Below are 23,583 nucleotides of genomic sequence, written 5' to 3'. Positions count from 1 at the left end.
ACCGACACCAGGAATCGTAGTGTATGCTACTGTTGTTTCAACCGAAGGAACTTCGGTTGCCGGACCAGGTGGAGTTGTGATCCTGGCATCTCCTGCTGGTGTTGTTGCGGCTCCTGGTGGTGTTGTAGTGCCTGCAGTGGTAATACCGACACCAGGAATCGTGGTGTATCCTACTGTGGTTTCAGCCGAAGGAACTGCGGTGGCCGGACCAGGTGTAGTTGTGATTCTGGTCTCACCCGAGGGTGTTGTTGCGGCTCCTGGTGGTGTTGCAATTCCTTCAGTGGTAATACTGACACCAGGAATCGTAGTGTATCCTACTGTGGTTTCAGCCGAAGGAGCTCCGGTGTCCGGACCAGGTGTAGATGTGATCCTGGCATCTCCTGCTGGTGTTGTTGCGGCTCCTGGTGGTGTTGCAGTTCCTTCAGTGGTAACACCGACACCAGGAATCGTAGTGTATGCTACTGTTGTTTCAACCGAAGGAACTTCGGTTGCCGGACCAGGTGGAGTTGTGATCCTGGCATCTCCTGCTGGTGTTGTTGCGGCTCCTGGTGGTGTTTTAGTTCCTTCAGTGGTAATACCAACACCAGGAACGGTAGTGTATCCTACTGTAGTTTCAGATGAAGGAACTCCGGTGGCTGGACCAGGTGTAGTTGTGATTCTGGCCTGAACCGAAGGTGTTGTCGCAGTTCCTGGTGATATTGTGATTATGGCCTCACCCGAAGGTGTTGTCGCAGATACTGGTAGTGTTGTAGCGCCCTTAGTGGTCATTCTGACACCAGGGATCGTAAGGTATCCTACTGTTGTTTCAACTGAAGGAACTTCAGTGGTCGGACCAGGTGTAGTTGTGATTCTGGCCTCAACTGAAGGTGTTGTTGCGGCTCCTGATGGTGTTGTGGCTCCTTCAGTGGTAGTTCGGACACCAGGAATCGTAGTGTATCCTATTGTTGTTTCAACCGAAGGAACGTCGGTGGCCGGACCAGGTGTAGTTGTGATTCTGGCCTCAACTGAAGGTGTTGTTGCGGCTCCTGATGGTGTTGTGGCTCCTTCAGTGGTAGTTCGGACACCAGGAATCGTAGTGTATCCTATTGTTGTTTCAACCAAAGGAACGTCGGTGGCCGGACCAGGTGTAGTTGTGATTCTGGTCTCACCCGAGGGTATTGTTTCGGCTCCTGGTGGTGTTGCAGTTCCTTCAGTGGTAATACCGACACCAGGAATCGTAGTGTATCCTATTGTTGTTTCAACCGAAGGAACGTCGGTGGCCGGACCAGGTGTAGTTGTGATTCTGGTCTCACCCGAGGGTATTGTTTCGGCTCCTGGTGGTGTTGCAGTTCCTTCAGTGGTAATACCGACACCAGGAATCGTAGTGCTTCCTACTGTTGTTTCAGTCGAATGAGTTCCGGCGGCCGCAGCAGGTGTAGTTGTGATTATGGCCTCACCCGAAGGTGTTGTCGCAGCTACTGGTGGTGTTGTGGCGCCTTCAGTGGTAGATCGGATACCAGGAATCGTAGTGTATCCTACTGTTGTTTGAACCGAAGGAACTTCGGTGGCCGGACCAGGTATAGTTGTGATCCTGGTATCTCCTGCTGGTGTTGTTACGGCTCCTGGTGGTGTTGTAGTTCCTTCAGTGGTAATACCGACACCAGGAATCGTAGTGTATCCTACTGTTGTTTTAGCCGAAGGAACTCCGGTGGCCGGACCAGGTACAGTTGTGATTTTAGCCTCACCCGAAGGTGTTGTCGCAGTTCCTGGTGATGTTGTGGCGCCTTCTGTAGTCATTCTGATACTTGTAATCGTAGTGTAGCCTACCGTTGTTTCAGCCGAAGGAACTTCGGTGGCCGGACCAGGTGAAGTTGTGATTCTGGTCTCACCTGAGGGTATTGTTGCGGCTCCTGGTGGTGTTGCAGTTCCTTCAGTGGTAATACCGACACCAGGAATCGTAGTGTATCCTACTGTTGTTTCAACCGAAGGAACTTCGGTGGCCGGACCAGGTGGAGTTGTGATCCTGGCATCTCCTGCTGGTGTTATTGCGGCTCCTGGTGGTGTTGTAGTGCCTTCAGTGGTAATACCGACACCAGGGATCGTAGTGTATCCTACTGTTGTTTCAACCGAAGGAACTTCGTTGGCCGGACCAGGTGTAGTTATGATTCTGGTCTCACCCGAGGGTGTTGTTGCGGCTCCTGGTGGTGTTGCAGTTCCTTCAGTGGTAATACCGACACCAGGAATCGTAGTGTATCCTACTGTGGTTTCAGCCGAAGGAGCTCCGGTGCCCGGACCAGGTGTAGTTGTGATCCTAGCATCACCTGCTGGTGTTGTGCTTCCTTCAGTGGTAATACCAACACCAGGAACGGTAGTGTATCCTACTGTAGGTTCAGATGAAGGAACTCCGGTGGCTGGACCAGGTGGTGTTGTGATTCTGGCCTGAACCGAAGGTGTTGTCGCAGTTCCTGGTGATATTGTGATTATGGCCTCACCCGAAGGTGTTGTCGCAGATACTGGTGGTGTTGTAGCGCCCTTAGTGGTCATTCTGACACCAGGGATCGTAATGTATCCTACTGTTGTTTCAGCTGAAGGAACTTCAGTGGTCGGACCAGGTGTAGTTGTGATTCTGGCCTCAACTAAAGGTGTTGTTGCGGCTCCTGATGGTGTTGTAGCTCCTTCAGTGGTGATTCTGACACCAGGAATCGTAGTGTATCCTACCGTTGATTCAACGCGAGGAATTTCGGTGGTTGGACCAGGTGTAGTTGTGATTCTGGCCTCAACTAAAGGTGTTGTTGCGGCTCCTGATGGTGTTGTAGCTCCTTCAGTGGTGATTCTGACACCAGGAATCGTAGTGTATCCTACCGTTGATTCAACGCGAGGAATTTCGGTGGTTGGACCAGGTGCAGTTGTGATTCTGGCCTCAACTGAAGGTGTTGTTGCGGCTCCTGTTGGTGTTGTGGCTGCTTCAGTGGTGATTCTGTCACCAGGGATCGTGGTGTATCCTACTGTTGTTTCAATCGAAGGAACTTCGGTGGTCGGACCAGGTATAGTTGTGATTCTGGCCTCAACTGAAGGTGTTGTGGCTCCTTCAGTGGTAGTTCGGACACCAGGAATCGTGGTGTATCCTACTGTTGTTTCAACCGAAGGAACGTCAGTGGCATCTCCTGCTGGTGTTGTTGCGGCTCCTGGTGGTGCTGTAGTGCCTTCAGTGGTAATACCGACACCAGGAATCGTAGTGTATCCTATTGTTGTTTCAACCGAAGGAACGTCGGTGACCGGACCAGGTGTAGTTGTGATTCTGGTCTCACTCGAGGGTGTTGTTGGGGCTCCTGGTGGTGTTGCAGTTCGTTCAGTGGTAACACCGACACCAGGAATCGTAGTGTATCCTACTGTGGTTTCAGCCGAAGGAGCTCCGGTGCTCGGACCAGGTGTAGTTGTGATTATGGCCTCACCCGAAGTTGTTGTCGCAGCTACTGGTGGTGTTGTGGCGCTTTCACTGGTAGTTCTTACACCAGGAATCGTAGTGTATCCTACTGTTGTTTCAGCCGACGGAAACTCGGTGGCCGGACCAGGTGTAGTTGTGATTCTGGTCTCACCTGAAGGTGTTGTTGCAGCTACTGGTGGTGCTCTGGTGAATTCAGTAGTTATTCTGACACCAGGAATCTTAGTGTATCCTACTGTTGTTTCAACCGAAGGAAACTCGGTGGCCGGAGCAGGTGTAGTTGTGATTATGGCCTCACCCGAAGGTTTGGTGGCAGCTACTGGTGATGTTGTAGTGCCTTCAGTGGTCGTTCTGACACCAGGAATCGTAGCGTATCCTACTGTTGTTTCAGCCGATGGAACTCCGGTGTCCGGACCAGGTGTTGTTGTAGTTCTGTCCTCACCCGAAGATGTTGTCTCAGCGCCTGGTGATGTTGTAGCGCCTTCAGTGGTCGTTTTGGCACCAGGAAGCGCAGTGTATCCTACAGTTGTTTCAACTGGAGGAACTTCGGTGGTCGGGCCAGGTACAGTTGTGATTCTGGCTTCACCTGAAGGTGTTGTCGCAGCACCTGGTGGTGTTGTGGCGCCTTCAGTGGTAGATCGGATACCAGGAATCGTAGTGTATCCTACTGTTGTTTGAACCGAAGGAACTTCGGTGGCCGGACCAGGTGTAGTTGTGATTATGGCCTCACCGGAAGGTGTTGTCGCAGATACTGGTGGTGTTGTGGCGCCTTCAGTGGTAGATCGGATACCAGGAATCGTAGTGTATCCTACTGTTGTTTGAACCGAAGGAACTTCGGTGGCCGGACCAGGTATAGTTGTGATCCTGGTATCTCCTGCTGGTGTTGTTACGGCTCCTGGTGGTGTTGTAGTTCCTTCAGTGGTAATACCGACACCAGGAATCGTAGTGTATCCTACTGTTGTTTTAGCCGAAGGAACTCCGGTGGCCGGACCAGGTACAGTTGTGATTTTAGCCTCACCCGAAGGTGTTGTCGCAGTTCCTGGTGATGTTGTGGCGCCTTCTGTAGTCATTCTGATACTTGTAATCGTAGTGTAGCCTACCGTTGTTTCAGCCGAAGGAACTTCGGTGGCCGGACCAGGTGAAGTTGTGATTCTGGTCTCACCTGAGGGTATTGTTGCGGCTCCTGGTGGTGTTCCAGTTCCTTCAGTGGTAATACCGACACCAGGAATCGTAGTGTATCCTACTGTTGTTTCAACCGAAGGAACTTCGGTGGCCGGACCAGGTGTGTTTGTGATTTTGGTCTCACCCGAAGGTGTTGACGCAGATACTGGTGGTGTTGTAGCGCCTTCAGTGGTCATTCTGACACCAGGGATCGTAATGTATCCTACTGTTGTGTCAACTCGAGGAATTTCGGTGGTTGGACCAGGTGTGTTTGTGATTTTGGTCTCACCCGAAGGTGTTGATGCAGATACTGGTGGTGTTGTAGCGCCCTCAGTGGTCATTCTGACACCAGGGATCGTAATGTATCCTACTGTTGTGTCAACTCGAGGAATTTCGGTGGTTGGACCAGGTGTAGTTGTGATTTTGGTCTCAACCGGAGGTGTGGTTGCGGCTCCTGATGGTGTTGTAGCTCCTTCAGTGGTGATTCTGACACCAGGAATCGTAGTGTATCCTACTGTTGTTTCAACTGGAGGAACTTCGGTGGTCGGGCCAGGTACAGTTGTGATTCTGGCTTCACCTGAAGGTGTTGTCGCAGCACCTGGTGGTGTTGTGGCGCTTTCAGTGGTTATTCTGACACCAGGAACCGTAATGTATCCTACCGTTGTTTCAGCCGAAGGAACTTCGGTGGCCGGACCAGGTGTAGTTGTGATTGTGGCCTCACCCGAAGGTGTTGTCGCAGATACTGGTGGTGTTGTAGCGCCCTCAGTGGTCATTCTGACACCAGGAATCGTAGTGTATCCTACTGTTGTTTCAACCAAAGGAAACTCGGTGGCCGGACCAGGTGTATTTGTGATTATGGCCTCACCCGAAGGTGTTGTCGCAGATACTGGTGGTGTTGTAGCGCCCTCAGTGGTCATTCTGACACCAGGAATCGTAGTGTATCCTACTGTTGTTTCAACCAAAGGAAACTCGGTGGCCGGACCAGGTGTATTTGTGATTATGGCCTCACCCGAAGGTGTTGTCGCAGATACTGGTGGTGTTGTAGCGCCCTTAGTGGTCATTATGATACCAGGGATCGTAATGTATCCTACTGTTGTTTCAACTGAAGGAACTTCAGTGGTCGGGCCAGATGTAGTTGTGATTCTGGCCTCAGCTAAAGGTGTTGTTGCGGCTCCTGATGGTATTGTTGTTCCTTCAGTGGTAATACCGACACGAGAAATCATAGTGTATCCTACTGTTGTTTCAATCGAAGGAACTTCGGTGGTCGGACCAGGTGTATTTGTGATTTTGGCCTCACCCGAAGGTGTTGTCGCAGATACTGGTGGTGTTGTAGCGCCCTCAGTGGTCATTCTGACACCAGGGATCATAATGTATCCTACTGTTGTGTCAACTCGAGGAATTTCGGTGGTTGGACCAGGTGTAGTTGTGATTCTGGCCTCAACTGAAGGTGTTGTTGCGGCTCCTGATGGTATTGTTGTTCCTTCAGTGGTAATACCGACACGAGGAATCATAGTGTATCCTACTGTTGTTTCAACTGAAGGAACTTCGGTGGCCGGACCAGGTGTGTTTGTGATTTTGGTCTCACCCGAAGGTGTTGATGCAGATACTGGTGGTGTTGTAGCGCCCTCAGTGGTCATTCTGACACCAGGGATCGTAATGTATCCTACTGTTGTGTCAACTCGAGGAATTTCGGTGGTTGGACCAGGTGTAGTTGTGATTCTGGCCTCAACTGAAGGTGTTGTTGCGGCTCCTGATGGTATTGTTGTTCCTTCAGTGGTAATACCGACACGAGGAATCATAGTGTATCCTACTGTTGTTTCAACTGAAGGAACTTCGGTGGCCGGACCAGGTGTGTTTGTGATTTTGGTCTCACCCGAAGGTGTTGATGCAGATACTGGTGGTGTTGTAGCGCCCTCAGGGGTCATTCTGACACCAGGGATCATAATGTATCCTACTGTTGTTTCAACTGAAGGAACTTCGGTGGCCGGACCAGGTGTAGTGATTCTGGCCTCAACTGAAGGTGTTGTTGCGGCTCCTGATGGTGTTGTAGCTCCTTCGGTGGTGATTCTGACACCAGGAATCGTAGTGTATCCTACTGTTTTTTCAACCAAAGGAAACTCGGTGGTCGGACCAGGTGTAGTGATTCTGGCCTTTACTGAAGGTGTTGTTGCGGCTCCTGATGGTGTTGTCGCTCCTTCAGTGGTGATTCTGACACCAGGAATCGTAGTGTATCCTACTGTTGTTTCAACCAAAGGAAACTCGGTGGCTGGACCAGGTGTAGTTGTGGTTCTGGCCTCAACTGAAGGTGTTGTTGCGGCTCCTGATGGTGTTGTAGCTCCTTCAGTGGGGATTCTGACACCAGGAATCGTAGTGTATCCTACTGTTGTTTCAACCAAAGGAAACTCGGTGGCTGGACCAGGTGTAGTTGTGATTCTGGCCTCAACTGAAGGTGTTGTTGCGGCTCCTGTTGGTGTTGTGGCTCCTTCAGTGGTGATTCTGTCACCAGGGATCGTGGTGTATCGTACTGTTGTTTCAACCGAAGGAACTTCGGTGGCCGGTCCAGGTGTAGTTGTGATTCTGGCTTCAAATGAAAGCGGTGTGGCAACTTCTGGTGGTGTTGTGGCGCCTTCAGTAGTAATTCTGACACCAGGAACCGTAGTGTGTCCTACTGTAGTCTCAACCGAAGGAGCTTCTGTTGCCGGGCCAGGCGTAGTTGTAATTCTGGCGTCAGCTGAATGTGTTGTTGCGGCTCCTGTTGGTGTTGTGGCTCCTTCAGTGGAGATTCTGACATCAGGAATTGTGGTATATCCTACTGTAGTCTCAACCGAAGGAGCTTCGGTGGCCGGACCAGGCGTAGTTGAGATTCCATCTTCGCCTGAAGGGGTTGTTGCGGCTCCTAGCGGTGTTGTGGCGCCTTCAGTGGTGATTCTGACACCAGATATCGTAGTGTGTCCAACTGTAGTCTCAACCGAAGGAGCTTCGGTGGCCGGAGTAGGCGTAGCTGTGATTCCGGCTTCAGCTGAAGGTGTTGTGGCGCCTTCAGTGGTGATTCTGACACCAGGAATCGTAGTGTATCCTACTGTTGTTTCTGGTCTGAGCGTAGTTTTTCGGAACTCTGTCGCCTTTGTCGTACTATCGTATGACTCTGTCTCCGTTTCGGCAACTATATCAGTATAGCGTGTACGCATTTCTGTTTGGTTCGTCAAATACATTGTAGTGTATTTCATAGTCGTAGCAGTCGTGTCTGTACGGTCCAGGGGTATAAGTTGTGTCGTATTTTCTACGGTCGATGATGGAATATCAAATAGTATGGGAATACATTTGACGGTAGTAGTATTACCACTAAAACTATCAGCGCAAATACATGTTGCCACGCGATGTGCTTTCACAATACATAGTGCAGACTCCGCACAAACGATTGTACAGGGATCAACGCATTGCCGGAGCGCACTACACTGTAACGTTTCATCGCAGTCCGCATCTTGTGTACAGTTGGCACCCGCCGCTGACGGAGTTGGAGGTAGAATAGTTGGTGTTATAGCTGCGCGCGTGTGTGTTGAGAGTTTGTGTTTTTACATTTTTTACATTTTGTTTCAATAGAGCAGATTTTGATTTTTTTTTATAATTTTGTGGCGTAGTGTAAAATTTTTTACATGTTGATAAGATAAAAAATATGTTAGATATAAGGTAAAATATATACAATTGTAAGTAAATTGTGTTGATTAGGGAAGGGATTGGGTTTTAGGGAGGGGGTAAATATACATACAATATTTACATGGTACTAGTGGCTAGGTAGATACAATTTGACTAGAACTGAGGAACATTCTTTTAGACCTGGGAGTAGAGGCACACCAAGGGGTAGTTAAGGTTAAAAAAAAACCTTAAAGAAATATATATAGTTGCTTACTTGTTTGAGGTAGTGAGTTTTAAATTTTAGGTTTTAATGTTTAATATTTGTAGAATTTACAGTTACTTTTTACTTTTATTTATTTATTACAAATTAGTTAGCTACACTGGTTATCCGTTAGTAATAGTATGTTATAATACCAGACATTTTAGGATAAATATTTATTTTATCGCTTGATTAAACTGGAGATTAACTTTTGATTAATTTGCTGTTGATTACATTGATTAATTAATTCTCTTTTGATTGATTAACTTGTGGCATGAGCGTGTGTGAATGTGTAGAGGATTTTATTGTTTGTTAGCTTGGAATTTCGAAAAGTTTAACAAAATCAAGTCTTCAAAACAATAAGCTTGAAATCGATTTTATTAAAAAATGGTGCTGAAAAAGCAATGGATTTAGGTTTTTCGTTAAACCGAAACTGCGGTGGGCCTTATTAATATTTGAGGCGTTGTTGTTTTTGGTTAAAAATTATACATTTCTTATATAAATGAAATCGAGGAGCTCGCGCTCTGCTCTTCTCTTTATTGTTACATAATCCCTGAGCCACACATGAATACCATTGCGCAATTAGTTTAGCTGCCTGAAGCGAAGAAATTTTAGTTGGCGCGCGCCCTCGCACAACACTCGCCCACAGAGCGCTGCGCGCTTACGAGTAGCACAAATTGAGCGTGCGAGCGTGTTAGTGCGCGCGTCATGTGTGGCAATATTAGCGAGCGTGAAAAAAATTGGAGGAGAGTTGGATAGAGCGTGTGACAGACAGAGACAGATAGAGGTTTTGCGTTTTTTTGTTGCTTTTTTTTGCTTTGGTAGTAGTTTACATTTTTCACACTTATACAACTCTAGACGTATGCTTTACCTTTTTGACATCCATTCTTGGCATCGGCTATAAATCCAGGCGGGCAGAATTTACAAATCGGCTTATGATCCTCGACGATGCATGGCGAATTGGGCGCACACGTTGCAAAATCGCACGGATTTACGCACTGATATGAGCGGCATGCCAGTCCCGACGGACAGCCCGCGTCACGCAGACAAATCGATATTGACGGCTGGCAATCCTTCATACATATGCAGACCGGCTTGTGATCTTGCACTTCACATGATTTATTTTCAGCGCAGATAGGCTGTCTACCTACCGGCACTACGCACGGACTACGACATTTACCCTCACTACAAGCCATATTCGAGGCACAATCATCATCGCGATAGCATTCACGCTTCTCAGGCGCACATGTCAGTTCACCATATTCGTTAACAATAAAGCCAGACTTGCAGACGCATACCGGTTGATGGCGTCTCGTTTCACATTTCTTGCTGCCACCACAAATAAAGAGCGGATTCTGGCAAGGATCGGCGCATTGGCCATAGTGACTACATTGTAGCGTGTCGGGACAATCGCTATCCTGCGTGCAGGGTATTTGCTGCTGTGGATCACGTGGTTGCAGCGCCGTGACATCTGTGCACTTGGGATCAGGCTTACATTCCACTTCGGGACGTCCAATATAGCAACTGGGGCAGGAACAACGCGGTCGATGTAGTACGCTTTTGCAAAGCGCGTTAGCGCCACAAACGCCACGCACCGAACAAGGATCAACACAGTGTCCTTGCAGGCATGATTTCTCACTGGGACATTCGACGTCTGATGTGCATTGTTCGGTGTCTAAAATGGAATTTGAATTGGCCGAAGAAGAGAGAGAGAGAGAGTGATTGAGTGAGTGAGAGTGAGAGAGTGATATAGCGAGACGACGCGTTTTTGTTGGTAGTCGGTTGGTGCGTTGGTTTTAAATAAATATTTAATCGCTTGCACGGTTCGATATAATTGAGGATTGTACTAATAGATATTTGACACGTCATACATACATATAATGCACAATAATAGTGAGTGAGATATAGAGAGAAAAAGAGGAGACAGACGAAGAAACGTATGCGTGACTTGTAAGAGCACACCTGTCTAAGCACATGGAGAAACATTGAAATAATTTCGGTGGTACTTAGACATAAGAGTGCATGTGCATAGAAAAAAAGAGCGAAATTTCAGTGAGACACAACTAGTGTATTGTTGTAAGTGAAACATATATATAGTACATGCACATTTAGAGGGCGACAGAGGAAGAGTGTTTTCACTTGCTTTTGTTGCTTTTACAGCACGTACAGTCAAGAGCCAAATCGAGCAGAAAAGAAAAGAGTCAGTGAGTGGTTGAGTGAATGAGTGAACAGCTTTGAGTTCATTGCTCACTCGAAGTAAACGTAAAAATTTCGAGAGCGCAATAGAAGAAAAAAAAAACGAAGTGGAAACATCGCTTAAGGGTAGAAGGAATATTTTTTGTGCATAAAAATAAAGGAACTTAATGTATAAACTTAAATTAGCCCTAAGCTAAGATTTTAAAAAGGGATTCAGAAGAGTGTTTGGGGTGGGTAGTGTCGCGTAAAGTATTTGACTCTTATTTGACTGAGTATTTGTTTGTAGTTCTATGAGTTTTTTAGTGACACTAAAAATTTCAAATTTGTCAGTGAGTGGGGTTTTGTGGGTGTGGTGTCGCTTTTGTTGGTACTGTGTGGGAGGGGGCTCTTGTGCGGATTGATTGTGATTGGTGGATGGTGGATGGTGTGCGGTAGTGGATTTACTTGCGGAGAAGGGAGAGAGGTTCCTCTAACAAGAAAATCAAATAAGGCTGTGTTTTAAGTAATAGTATTTACTTTATTTAAAAAAGTTAACGAAAAGTGTTAGAAATCGAAACGAAATAAAAATAGCGTTTAACGATTAATTAAAATTCAAAAATAAAAACTATATTCATATAATTAAAATTAAATTTTTTTAAACACTAAACTTTTGTATAGGTTGAAAAATTATTGGAAAAGTACTGTTATTTACGGTAGGGGGAGAGAGTTATAATTTTACAATATATTTTTTATTGCTGTTGTAGCACAAATTTTGTGGGTGTAAATTTAGCAAAAGTGCTAAGTAATAAATTTTTGATTTTTTTTGATTTTTGTTTTGAAAAAATCAGTGTTGTGTTTGAAAATACAGTTAAAATGAGTGGAGAACTGTGAAGGGGAATCATCTCACATTTTCAAAAACTCAGCAAAAGCGTTGTTTTAGTCGTAGTAGTAGTCAGTATGTGACTTTTGTTGTTGTTGTTGTGTTTTGTTTATTTAGTTAGCTATTGGATTTTCAAGCGAGTTATTTATGTTCATACATTTGTTTTGAGTGAATGATGTGTGCATTTTTTACAATAGATAATATATGTTTTTTATTTTTATTTTGCCCAATGCGCGTGGTGAATGAAATTGAAATTTTTTTTTTAAGTATAAAAAAATGGCGCATATTTTTTACAAATGACAGTATCAAGTAGAAAAGGGAGCCAAATGAGGATGAGCTCTCGTTTCTAGTGACATATTGTTGGTTGAAGTGTTGAAAATTTTGAAAAAAAATATTTGAAAAATTTTTCAAAAAGTTTTAAAAACTATTTAGCAATTTTGGCACGCAATTTTTTACCTTATTGGGAGCGTCGTCTACTTTGGACGCCATTTGTCTTTTGTAATATAAATTTTTGTTTATTTGGATATTTTTTTCTTTTGAAAACATCAGCAAGTTGAAAATAAAAATGGCATTTTTGATAACACGTCTTGAGCGTCTTGCTTTTTAGAACTTTTTAAGGCATTAAAAATCAGTTTGAGCCGAAATGTAATTTTCAATGAAAGCAAAGTTGCCGTGCCGAAAAACAATTTATTTAAGCTTGAAAGCTATAGACTGATTTGGAACGGTTTTGAGAGGTTTTTTTTTAATGTTGAATATTTTTCGAAAAACTCACAGAATTGAAGCCATAAAATCTGCCCTTCGATAAAACTTTTTCGAAAGTTACGCTTTTTTTTGCAGTTTTTTAAGTTTTAAAAAGCAGCCCGAGCATAAATTAATTTCCAATGAAAGATGGGTTGCCATGTGTGAAAAAAATTAGTTGTATATTTACGAGCTGAAGTAAAATGGAGTATAGCTCTGAAAAATTAACTGCCATTTTTTGACATCTCTAAGGGTAAATTGTTCAAAAATTACTCTTTAAGTTTGTGCGAATATGAGAGTTCAACCTAAAACATACAATGTGGCATGCTTTGATCTTGTGGTGCGTTAGAAAATGCAGTTAAGTGAAATATAATATCTGGAGAGCGTGATTTCTAAATTTTTTTGATAACGAGCTGTCAAAAACTCTCCAAAATTGGCACATTTTATACTGTTAAAATTGACTTTTGAATGAAAATATACTGTCAAAGCTCTTCAAAACTGACTATTGACTGTCAAAGAGCCTTCGGAAACTGACACTTTATCAATTGAAACTGTCTAAACTGATACTGCATCGCCTTTTCGTTGGAATATACGCCATTTTTTTCACAAAAAATAAATTATTTCTTTTGTTCACATAAAAAAAAAAAGATTGTTTGCCCTCTGAGTAGCTGTTAAGCTTTTCGTCATTGAAATCAATATTAAAATATTTGAATTTATTTGGATATTTTGACAAAAATTCGTACGACATCCAACACATGCGCTCTGCCCTAAAGCGTACCTTGTTTTTGGGTACTTTTATGAAATGTTTATACGTGTATGTATGTAAGGTTTTCAAAAGCAAAATGCATTTTAAGTTAAAAAAATTTAAAACTAAAAAAAAAACCAATATGTATGTCAAACAGGAAAATTATGAAAGGAAAATTTCGTTTATACAAATTTTTACAAAATTTCAATTTACAATTTGAAAACAAAAAAAAACTGAACTAATCATACCAAAACTAATTTATACAAATTTGAAAAGCACTTTTTCTAATTTTTCAAATTATAATTTTTTTTACAAATAATTTATACATTCTTTTTTACAATTGCGTGTCTGTATTTGTACAACACAGCCTCTGGTATAAATATTTATGTACAAGTGTTAGTATATAGCGCACTGCCAAAGAAATACAGTTTTGTTTTTGTTTTAGATAAATATATTTACAACTTACTGACTAATGCAAAATACCAAATATATAGTTGGGGTTAGTGAATTTAGTTACAGCTAGCTAGCTGGCTGGCGTCTCCGGAGCCTAGGCTTACTATTAATACGATTGGTGTTTTTGTTTTTTTTTTGTAATATTTTCAATGCTGCATAATTTTATACAATTTATATTTGATTATTTTTATTTTTTCAAATTATGTCTGCGTATAAACAAACTAAAATGCCAATTAATAAGCTAAGTAATTTGTAACAGGTTTAGAGAGAGGTACGAGCAGAATATGTGTGAGAGAGAGTGAGAGAGAGTGAGATAGGATTAGTGAGTGAGTGTTTGCTTTTTGTTCGCTTCTGTACAAGGGTCGACTTTTAGGCGCCAAGGCGCGATGATGTCGAAAAAAAATTTATGAGAGAATTCATTTGAGGTTTTGGTGACATTTGGTTAAAAAATGACTTTTATGGTTTTATATATATTTGTTTAATAAAAATTAAATTTTTTTTTAAAGTTATGAATATAAAAATTAAAAAAATTAAAAATTATTATTTATTTTGCTGGCATATGTGAACCAAGTGAGAATTGTCCCGTCCACAGTTCCCAATCTGAGACTAAACTGCATATAGTTATTTCAGATTTGTAAAAAAAATATACTCAGATATACTCAAATATGAATAATATATATTAATTTACTCACTCAAATGGTATTAAGCTTTTGAATTAGCACTCTTTCTTAACACTAACTACATAACACTTTTTATTTTTTAAAATTTTTAATACCTAAAAATTTTCAATTTTCATTTTCGCACTTGTTTTGTAGAAAAAAAACATATTTATCAAAATTTTTTTTTATTTTTTTTTTGTGTATCAGGGGGGGTCAAACAACAGGCGGATGGAGGAGCACATGGATGTTGGTGGTGGAGAGAGCACGTTGCGAAAGGGGCTTATTGTGGGTGGAAACACAGGGGCAGTCAGTTATTGGAACTGTGTGTGTATGTGTGTTTACGTGTGTGGGTGGTGTGCGTGTACGTGTAGAGGTCGTTGTCAGGTTTTCTCATTAATGGAAATTTTTCAATGCGCTGTTTTTTCGTGCTTTAAATTGTTCACATGTTTATCTATATCTTTTATCCATTTCCTTGCCAATCGCTGCATATTTTTGTAGGATTTTTTTTTTGAATTTGTTGTTGCTTATATTACTTATCGCTATCGCGGCGTTTTATTCGATGTTGTAATTTCTGTTTAGTATTAACTTTTAGTAAATTAGCTCAAAATATTGTTGTAGTTGCTACTGCTGTTGTTTTGTTTAGCAAACAATTTTGTACTAAATTTGGATACTTGGTTATTTGTTGTATTAGAAACATATACTATATGTATGTATGCATTGGTATAAAACTAAAAACTTTGCTTTGCTTTGTTACACACAGTTGAGTGTATAGTTTATTGGGAGGAATTAGGAGTGGACGATGTTAAAGCTGTATAGGGTAAGGAAATGCTAGGCAGTCGAGGCGTTACACCGATAACTTTTTTATTTATGAACCTTTCAATTCATTAGGTAAAAAAAAAATTTAGTGCGTAAGATTAAACTAAGTATTATACTACACTACAAAAATTACCGTAAAATAAAAGCTCGTTACGTAACTGTGTGTTAGCTGAGATTGGATAGATGAAAAGCTCAGAGATTTTCTATTTAGAACATATTAAGAATTTTGATTTGTGCATCCGAAAACTTTTAGAATTAACTGTCAGTGAAAAAAAGCTCTGCAAGTAAGCTCTTTTGTTTTCAATATTAAAAAATTAGGAAGTGTGGAATGAGTTAATGCCTTCTGCAACTTCTAAATTGGTCCATCAGCTCATGAAAGTCCTATAGATATTTAAGAAAATGCAGCTTTCGAACGTTTGTATTGGATTGCCAGAAAAAGTTTTTTCTCAGTATGTCTACATCGACAATGGAAATAGTATGGCCAGCGTGCAGAGCTTTGTGTAGACGCGCTCAGAGTAAAAGCTCTCAATTGCGGGTCTACATCAATAATGAACAAATAGAGCTGCTATGCTGTGCACGTCTAAACAAAATATAAAGAAAATTCAAAAAAGGTTAACAAACAGGCAGAAACAATGCTGTAAAATTCGAGAGCAAGTATAATTTTGGCTAGAGCTTTGAAAGCTTTAGACGCTTGTTTAGTTTGAGCTTTGAAAAAAGGTGACATATTAAAAAAAAAAATCGCTTTCAAAATATTTAGTAAAGGGAAAAGTGTTCTCGTATGCATAAATGCTTTGAATGGGATTCGAGCATTAAAAAGCCCTTGAAAAAGTAGATATGGTGAGACTAACTTGTCAATACTAACACTCGCAATAGGGGTAAATCATTGTTAAAAATGACATTTAGCATTTTAAAGCAAACATAATCGCGCTTTTCTGCCACAAAAAAAAAACTTTTCGTAAGTAAATAATAATTTTTTGCAGGAAATAATATTGGGAGTCTGTATTGTCTATTAAGTAAGAAGAAGCTCTTCAAAAAATGATATCGGGAGGACGCAGCAAGCTTCAAACTGCTTTTCTGCACCTAAAAGCTTTTCATAAAAACTTTTTGTTCGAAAAACAGTTAAGTACAATTTGCTAATAAGTTAAAATATTGCATAAACTTTATTTCGGCAGCCTTTAGTAAGATAATAATTAATATATAATTTGCGGAAAATTATTAAAAAGCTCTTCATAGACTTTTTTTTATAGGAAAGACCAAATCAGTTTTGAAGTTTGAAAAGCAGCCGGAAAAGTGCTTTTCGGCAGCTCACATTAAGTAACTTTAGTGCCACTGAAAAGCTTTCATAAAATTTCTTAGGAAAAAAGCTCACTTGAAAGGACAATTAACTGCCTATTCGTCGCATTGCCTTTTACAATAGGGATTATACCAAATTGGAACATTTAAAGAGCTTGCATAGTTGCTGAAAGCTTTTCTAAAGATTTCATGTCAAATGAAAGCCCTTGATAAATAATACTACATTAAACAAAAGTGCCGTTTTCTTAAGTAGGGCTTAAAACCTACTTGAGAAAACGGGCCCAAGTACACTAGAAAGCATTTATTATTTATTTTAAAAAAGCTTTCGATGGCATTTAAATTATTTAACAAAAGCTTAATTATTTTTGCTACTAAAAGCTTTAAGCTCAAAAAAGTTTTAATATGTAAAAATAAGGCGAGCGTCAAATTTACTCTACAATTTTAGGTTTTAAAAAACTTCAATAAAGTAGCATAACACTTAACGTGTCTTTGATTGCTGCATTTTGGTAGCGTGCAATGAGAAAAAATGTCAGTTCAGTTAACGTAACCAAACGATTTTCTCAGTGTAACAAAGTTCTTTTTTTCTACGAGATGAATAAGTATCGAGGCATTTAACCTAGAATACGGTGTACTGCATCATGACTTGTTTTGGATAAGGATGATGGTTTTAGGATAAATAATAAGGGATATATTCATATGTGTGTGTATGGAAATGTAGCAGGATATGTGTGTATGTTTTTGGTGAGTTACTGACTTTTATTGCGTAACGTTAAACGAAGATATTTGTATAAGGATGTAGCCATTATTCTACTACTTAGATGCCTATATTTATTTTCTTAAAACAACAATGAAAGCAGATGTAAAAAACTTAAAAAAATTGTTTGTTTCTGGTTGGCGTTGTTAAATATATGTAGTTTGGTACGAATATGTGAATGGTAGATATACATATTTATGTATGTAGGCTTGTAAGTAGAATGTAATTAATAAATTTAATTAATGTGTTACATGTCTGTAGGCACAGATTGGGAGACCGCGATAGCGACAGCGACATTCCACGAATTTCCATATGCGTATTTTTCTAATTTTGGTTTTCGAAATTTTATTTTTCAAGCATTTCGTATTGATTATTTATATATGTAACATCACACTTGAAATATAAGCTATGCGAATATATTTCTTTGTACGAATAGTTTAAATGCACTCTTTAAGGGGATTTGCTAAGAAAAAAGGCTGATAAGAATAATTCAAAAATAAAAAGTTCAATAAAATACAAAACAAAAGTTAAAATGAAAAATAAATAAAAATTAAATTAAATAATAAATGGTCCTAAACTGAGCAAATAAAAATTAAAATATTATAAATGTGCTTAAAAATACTTAGGTTTTCTTGCGAAAATATTTTTTCGCGCCAGTCTTTTTTTCCAGTCTTACTTTGTAATACTTCTTTTACTTTCCTGCGATTTGCTCTCTTATTGAAGATTATTTTTTCTTTATTTCCTTCTTTCCTTTGGGATACTAAACACAATGCGTGTGAATATTGTTTTGTATATGCTTGTATGTATTTGAGTGTGTGTGTGTGTCTGTGTGAAACGTTAAAAATGTCTAAAAAAACCCAGTAACTAAATTTGTATTAAAATCAAAATAATTTTGGTTTTTATTATATTTTGTATTTACACACACTACACTGTGAGAAATATTTGCTTAAAAACAACTGTTAACCGCAAATATGTGATTACTTTTGCTGTGTCCAAGGTTAAATTGGTAACATCTTATTAAAATTTCGATAAATAAATTAGATTTTTAATTAAAATTGTTGCATTTTAATTGATTAATTGTATTATTTAATTTTAACAAAATTTGTTAAACTAGTAAAAAAAACATTTCAAATTTGGGGTTAATTTCTTGCAATTAATTTTTTAAATTTAAAATTTATTTATTTTTTGGTTTTTTAAATTGCATAAAAACATATATCTCAAGTCAAACAATTGTTACTCACAAGATTAATAATATTTAAGATTTAATTGTATACGCTATTGGTGGTATTAGACTAGACGTGGTCTTAGCAAATGCTCATTTAGCACCAAAACAAAACCAAGAAAAAAAACGAACTAAGAGAGGCTAAACTAAAAATTCTGCAAGTAAAAAAAAAATCTACTAAACTCACTAAGTATGCTAAAAATTTTTGGCTATAGAGTAATTCATTGTTTAGACCACCTAAGGGGTACATAAAATAAGCGTAAAATTTTGGTACTTACCGTGCCGACAGACATAGTCGACGCCTTTGCGTACGCATTCGCCTGTAATGCAACCCTGAGTGCGGCAGTCTTCTTGTGGCGGTGTTAGGTAACCTAGTAGTGGGTGGATGTCAAAAATCAGTTGATTAATGAGAAGCGGGAGAATTAAATATTTATAAAAAATCTTAAACATAATATACATACATATTTCTTAATATTAATCTCAATTTCAATCTTAATCTGAATCTAAATCTCGATCTTAATCTTATTATTAATTCTTATATTAATGTTAATCATAATATTAATCTTAATCTTAATATTTATCTTAATCTTAATATTCATTTTATTCTTAACCTAAGTCATCATTTTGACCTTAATCTTAATACTAATTCCAGTCAAAATCTTTGCTTTAATCTCAATCTCAATCTTAATCTTAAATTTAATCTTAATCTTAATCTTAATTTTATTCGTAATCTCATTCTCAATCTTAATCTCAAACTCAATCTTAATCTTAATCCAAATCTAAATCTTAATCTAAATCTAAATCTTAATTTAAATCTTAATCTAACTCTAGATCTGAATCTTAATCTTAACCTAATATTTTTTTATTTTAGTCTAAATCTTGGCCTGCATCTTTATCTTAATCCAAATCTTTATTTTAATTTCAATCACAATCCCATCTCAATAATATTCTTAATCTCGATCCTAAAGCCAAGCAATCTTAGTCTTAATAACAATCGCAGACTCAATATCAATCTCGCTCTTAATCTTAAGGTTATTCTTTATATTCATTTTAATTTTAATTTCAATATCTTGATCTTAACGTTAATATTAATGTTTCTCTACCCCCACATTAGCTTAGGCCGTCTAATTTCCTCTACCCTATTCACCCTCATACTTACATTGCACATACGCATCGCCGTACGGGAACTCCTCGGGGCAATAGCATTGCGCTTCGTTGTGATCGAGCACGCGGCAAGCCGAATTCTGCCCGCATGGTTGTTCGGCGCATGCATTCACCAGATGTCCTTCGCAGACGCATCCCTTGTGCGCATCACCCATACAACCGTCCAGGCAGGCACACTCATAACCGCCAGGTACTTCCGTGCATTTAGAATTAGCGCCGCAGGGATGATTTGCGCAACCACCATCCAATGGACGACACTCCGTTTCGGGACTGCCAAAGTAGTCCGGTGGACATGAGCATTGTGGTTTGCGATCCACAACACGACATTGCGCATTGACACCGCACGCGCCATATTCCAAACAGGGGTTGCGACATTTACCCGCATCACAGCGCTTATTCGGTTCACAGTCGGCATCTTCCGCGCATTCGAATTGTACGCATTCCTTGCTCGGTTCACCCTCATAGCCATCGGGGCAGTAGCAAAGCATGCGATGATCGGATACGGTGCAGAGCGCATTACGCCCACAAGCTGACTTGTCTGCACAAGGATCAGCGCATTTGCCACTGAGGCAACTCTGATCAGTGGGGCAGTCGGAGTTTGTCTTGCAGCCGGCAAGACAGGTGCCGCGTTCACAGAGTTGTCCGAGTGGGCAGTTACGCCCGGCGCCACACTTTTGACGGCATTTGCCACGCGCGCACACTTGACCGCAAGCGCAGTCGTCCGAGCGTGTGCACGCGTCAGCGCAGTAGGTGTTCGTTTCATCACATTGACAGCTGGGATTGCAGCGTTGTGGCGGCTGTTGACAACCGCTAAGTCCATCGCCGAGGAATCCATTCGGACAGCTACACTGCACGCCATGGTTGACCACCAAGCAATTGGCGCATTGTCCACATTGCCCTGGCGCATCACAGGGATTTTTGCATTTTTTGTTGATGCAAGCCTCATCGCTGGGGCAGGTGAGATCGTTGCGACAGCCGATTTGGCAGACACGATTTTCGCAGATTTGTCCTTGCGCGCAGGCAGAGTCGGTGTTGCAAACTGTACGACAAGTGCCGCGCATGCAGCGCTCATCCGCCAAACAATTCTGATCGTTGCGACATTTTCCTTGGCAACTGCCGCCGTAGCATAGTTGAGTGCCACCGCAGTCTTCATTGTGCGTACAAGCAATGCGTGGCGTTTTGCATGACACTTCCGCATTGCCGACAAGACCCTGCGGGCATTCGCATTGCTTATGATGATCGATCACTAGACATTCAGCATTCGTGCCGCAGGCTGCTGGTTCGGCACAAGGATTTACGCACTGTTGATTGACACACGACAGTTCATGCGGGCAGCCCTGATCCGAGCGGCAACCAGCTACGCACGTCAGTCCCAAGCAAACTTCGCTGTTGCGGCAGTCATCATCACGTCGACAGAGTGGTTTACACACGCCACCTTGGCAGCGTTCATTCGAAAGGCAACCAGCATTATCGGCGCACAACGGACGGCAGGCAAACTCAAAGCAAGCCAAACCATTTGCACAATCGCGGTTTTCATTACAGCCCAGAGGCGGACTGCGCACGCAACCGACCTGTGGTGTAGGACTCGGTACCATGCCATCAAGGCAGCTGCAAATGGCGCGATGATTAGACACCGAGCAAGCGGCATTCGGGCCGCAAGGATTCTCCAGGCAGGGGTTGGTGCACTTGTCTTTTCGACAGGATTCAGAAGCGCTACAATCGTCATCGGTACGACAGCCATATACGCACTTGTTGTGCAAGCAAACATGTCCGAGGAAGCAGTCGTTGTCCACGCGACATGTCACTAAAACACGAAAAAGTAGTGGGAAATAAGTTTTTGAATTAGAAAACAAAGATTTTCAAGAATAAATACTCACGCATACAGCTACCGCGTAGACACTTTTCATTCAATGCACAATCCTGATCGTTTTGACAAGCCGGTTGACACATTGAGTCGTGGCAGTTGTAGCCATCATGGCATTCCGCATCGCTAGCACAGGCCACGGGTATGCGTACACATTCGACATCTGGGTTACCGGTGAAACCGGCTGGGCAAGAGCATTGCTTGTAATGTGTTTGTATGTGACATTCGGCATTCATGCCACAAGCTTGTGCCTGCAGGCAGGGATTGATACATTGGCCACCTTGACATACCTCCGATGAGCCGCATTCGGTGTCGAGTATGCAGGCAGCTGGAAAATGTTAGAGAGTAGGTTAGTGGTGCTTCATTTAAGATTCATTTAGTATATCGTCTTGTAGCTTTTGTCTGCAGTTGTGTATGTTGTGTAGGTTGTCTGTATTTTTTACGCTGTCCGATTTGTTAACCTAACTTGTTCAAATGTGACTCCTGTGCCTGACTTTTCTGCTTTTTTAGTAAATCCTGAAGACCTTCGAACTAAACCTATTATTATTTTACCAATGCTCGGATACAGAGACAACGGTAGAGGGGTTCTTACAATTGACTAAGCCTGAACTGATTCTTTTCGTCTCAAAGTAAATCAAAGTGGGAGGCTAATATTAAGGCAAGGACCCTTAAAATCAAAATGACTACATAATTAGTTCTTGCAGTTCTGTTGGAAACATAGGTACATACGCAACTCGAATGGATCGAAGCTTGTTGGTAAAGCATGTGTTTGATCGCCTAATCCTTTGCCTGCCTATCCCTGATATGATTTCTGGAAATTCCTTTGCTTTACTGAATACCAGATGGCTATCAAATCTATAGTAAAAATTTACGAAACTATCCAAGAAGTTCCGCTGATCTTTTTTGCATGGACAGTATCTAACAACCAAGTCAGGTCATTGATAAAAGGGCAAACGTTCTCTAAAGTTCTTATTCGAATCGACGTTATTAACTCCTGGTATACAGGAATACACTAAGTCAGCAAACCTGATATGCGCGAGCGGTAAAAGAGCAGGCTGATGAAATTGTAGAGAAAGATGGGAAGCATCTCGAAGCAGACTCTTTAGATGCAGAGCCGTGCTCTAGTTTCTGTTGATAGCTGTGTATTTCCTAGGAAGTATTTATTTACGCATTAAGGCAAAGCTAACTACCAGACACAGCTTTTCAACTGAGCTCATTTTTCAAAGGCCCTGAGGATACTCTAAAAGCAGTAAAATGCTCCAAGTGTGTTGATTTTTTTGTGCGGTGGGTTCATTGACAAAGGTTATTGGATTCCGTTACTTATTACTAAACTAAGTAAGTTCAGCGAGTAGACAGTTGAGAACTGCATACAGCTAAAACTTTTTTTCTTTACCTACGAAAGGTTTAGAAGTTGTGAGTTATTCATTTCATAGTTTAAGGCACTTTTTGTTAAAGGATGGAGGAACTATGAGAAGTGCATAAGTCGCTTACACAGCTTGCAAGGATAGGCTTTTAATAGCGTCTTTCATTCTAATTAAGCTTACATACCGCACGCTTTGCGGCAGAGCTGTCGTGGATAAAAGGGGAAGCGCTGTTTACCATATAGCGTAAGGTTAGAAGGGTCAGCCAACAAAGTGGTGTTCCCTCACCTCTCCTTTGATTTGTGATCGTAAAAGTCCGATTAGAGGAGAAGATTAGTAAAGGTGAATTTGGATGTATTGAACCAAACATTACATGGTTTGGACATTGCCGCCGACACTTCGTTCTTGCCAAACAGCATCTTTCACTTTAGCTTAGCAGTTACCGCTAGTTGTGCGGCCTAACTTAGAATAGGAGGATATAAGTCAACGCTTTTGCCACCTCTCAGTGCTTGATTGGACAACAGGTAACCTGGTACGATCGGTAATGATCGGAATGTGGAGGAAAATCAAACAATTTACACCTTTACCCAGATTATTAGATGCAGAGTTCAAGCCGTGGATAGACAGTTCATTCTGAAAACTTGAACGGAAGATAGTCGCAGCATCGATAAGTTTTGAGTGAATATTTGTATGAGCACGTTTGTATAAAATAGACCTTCCGCGGTACCATAAACGCCATTTTGATTTTGGGGGCCCTACTAAGGTAAATCAAGCCCACACGTCTAAGTGGGATAAAATGGTTGTGTATTAATATAGTTTATAAAGCCTTTCAAGTCTCTAACAATACTCAATCTTTTTCGAGAAGTTGTAAGCCTCTGTATGCAGAAAAGCAGCTTAAAACTTAATAATCGCCATAGCTTAGCTTATTGTGGTCTCAAAATAATTTCCTGAGTAGTCTTTTTGGCTTAACCGAATGCGTACGTTT

The 23,583-nt window shown here is 41.2% G+C and overlaps 1 protein-coding gene across 1 annotated transcript in view; it reads right to left on the bottom strand.

Annotated features, from left to right (window-relative positions):
• Nucleotides 1-23,583, bottom strand: part of dpy (fibrillin-like protein dumpy) — a 231,098-nt gene that overhangs the window by 76,916 nt on the left and 130,599 nt on the right. Inside the window, exons 10-15 of the mRNA XM_017630594.1 lie at nt 21,251-21,565; nt 19,369-21,177; nt 18,488-18,580; nt 9,346-10,149; nt 5,181-8,123; nt 2,472-3,596 (exon numbers count right to left, since the gene is read on the bottom strand). Coding sequence (XP_017486083.1) covers nt 2,472-3,596; nt 5,181-8,123; nt 9,346-10,149; nt 18,488-18,580; nt 19,369-21,177; nt 21,251-21,565 — 7,089 coding nt within the window. The remainder of the gene's footprint in view (nt 1-2,471; nt 3,597-5,180; nt 8,124-9,345; nt 10,150-18,487; nt 18,581-19,368; nt 21,178-21,250; nt 21,566-23,583) is intronic.

Source organism: Rhagoletis zephyria, unplaced genomic scaffold, assembly GCF_001687245.7.
Source record: "Rhagoletis zephyria isolate East Lansing unplaced genomic scaffold, Rhagoletis_zephyria_1.1 Rzeph_scaffold_00091, whole genome shotgun sequence".
Classification (NCBI taxonomy): domain Eukaryota; kingdom Metazoa; phylum Arthropoda; class Insecta; order Diptera; family Tephritidae; genus Rhagoletis; species Rhagoletis zephyria.
This window is presented reverse-complemented; position numbering and strand designations above follow the sequence as displayed.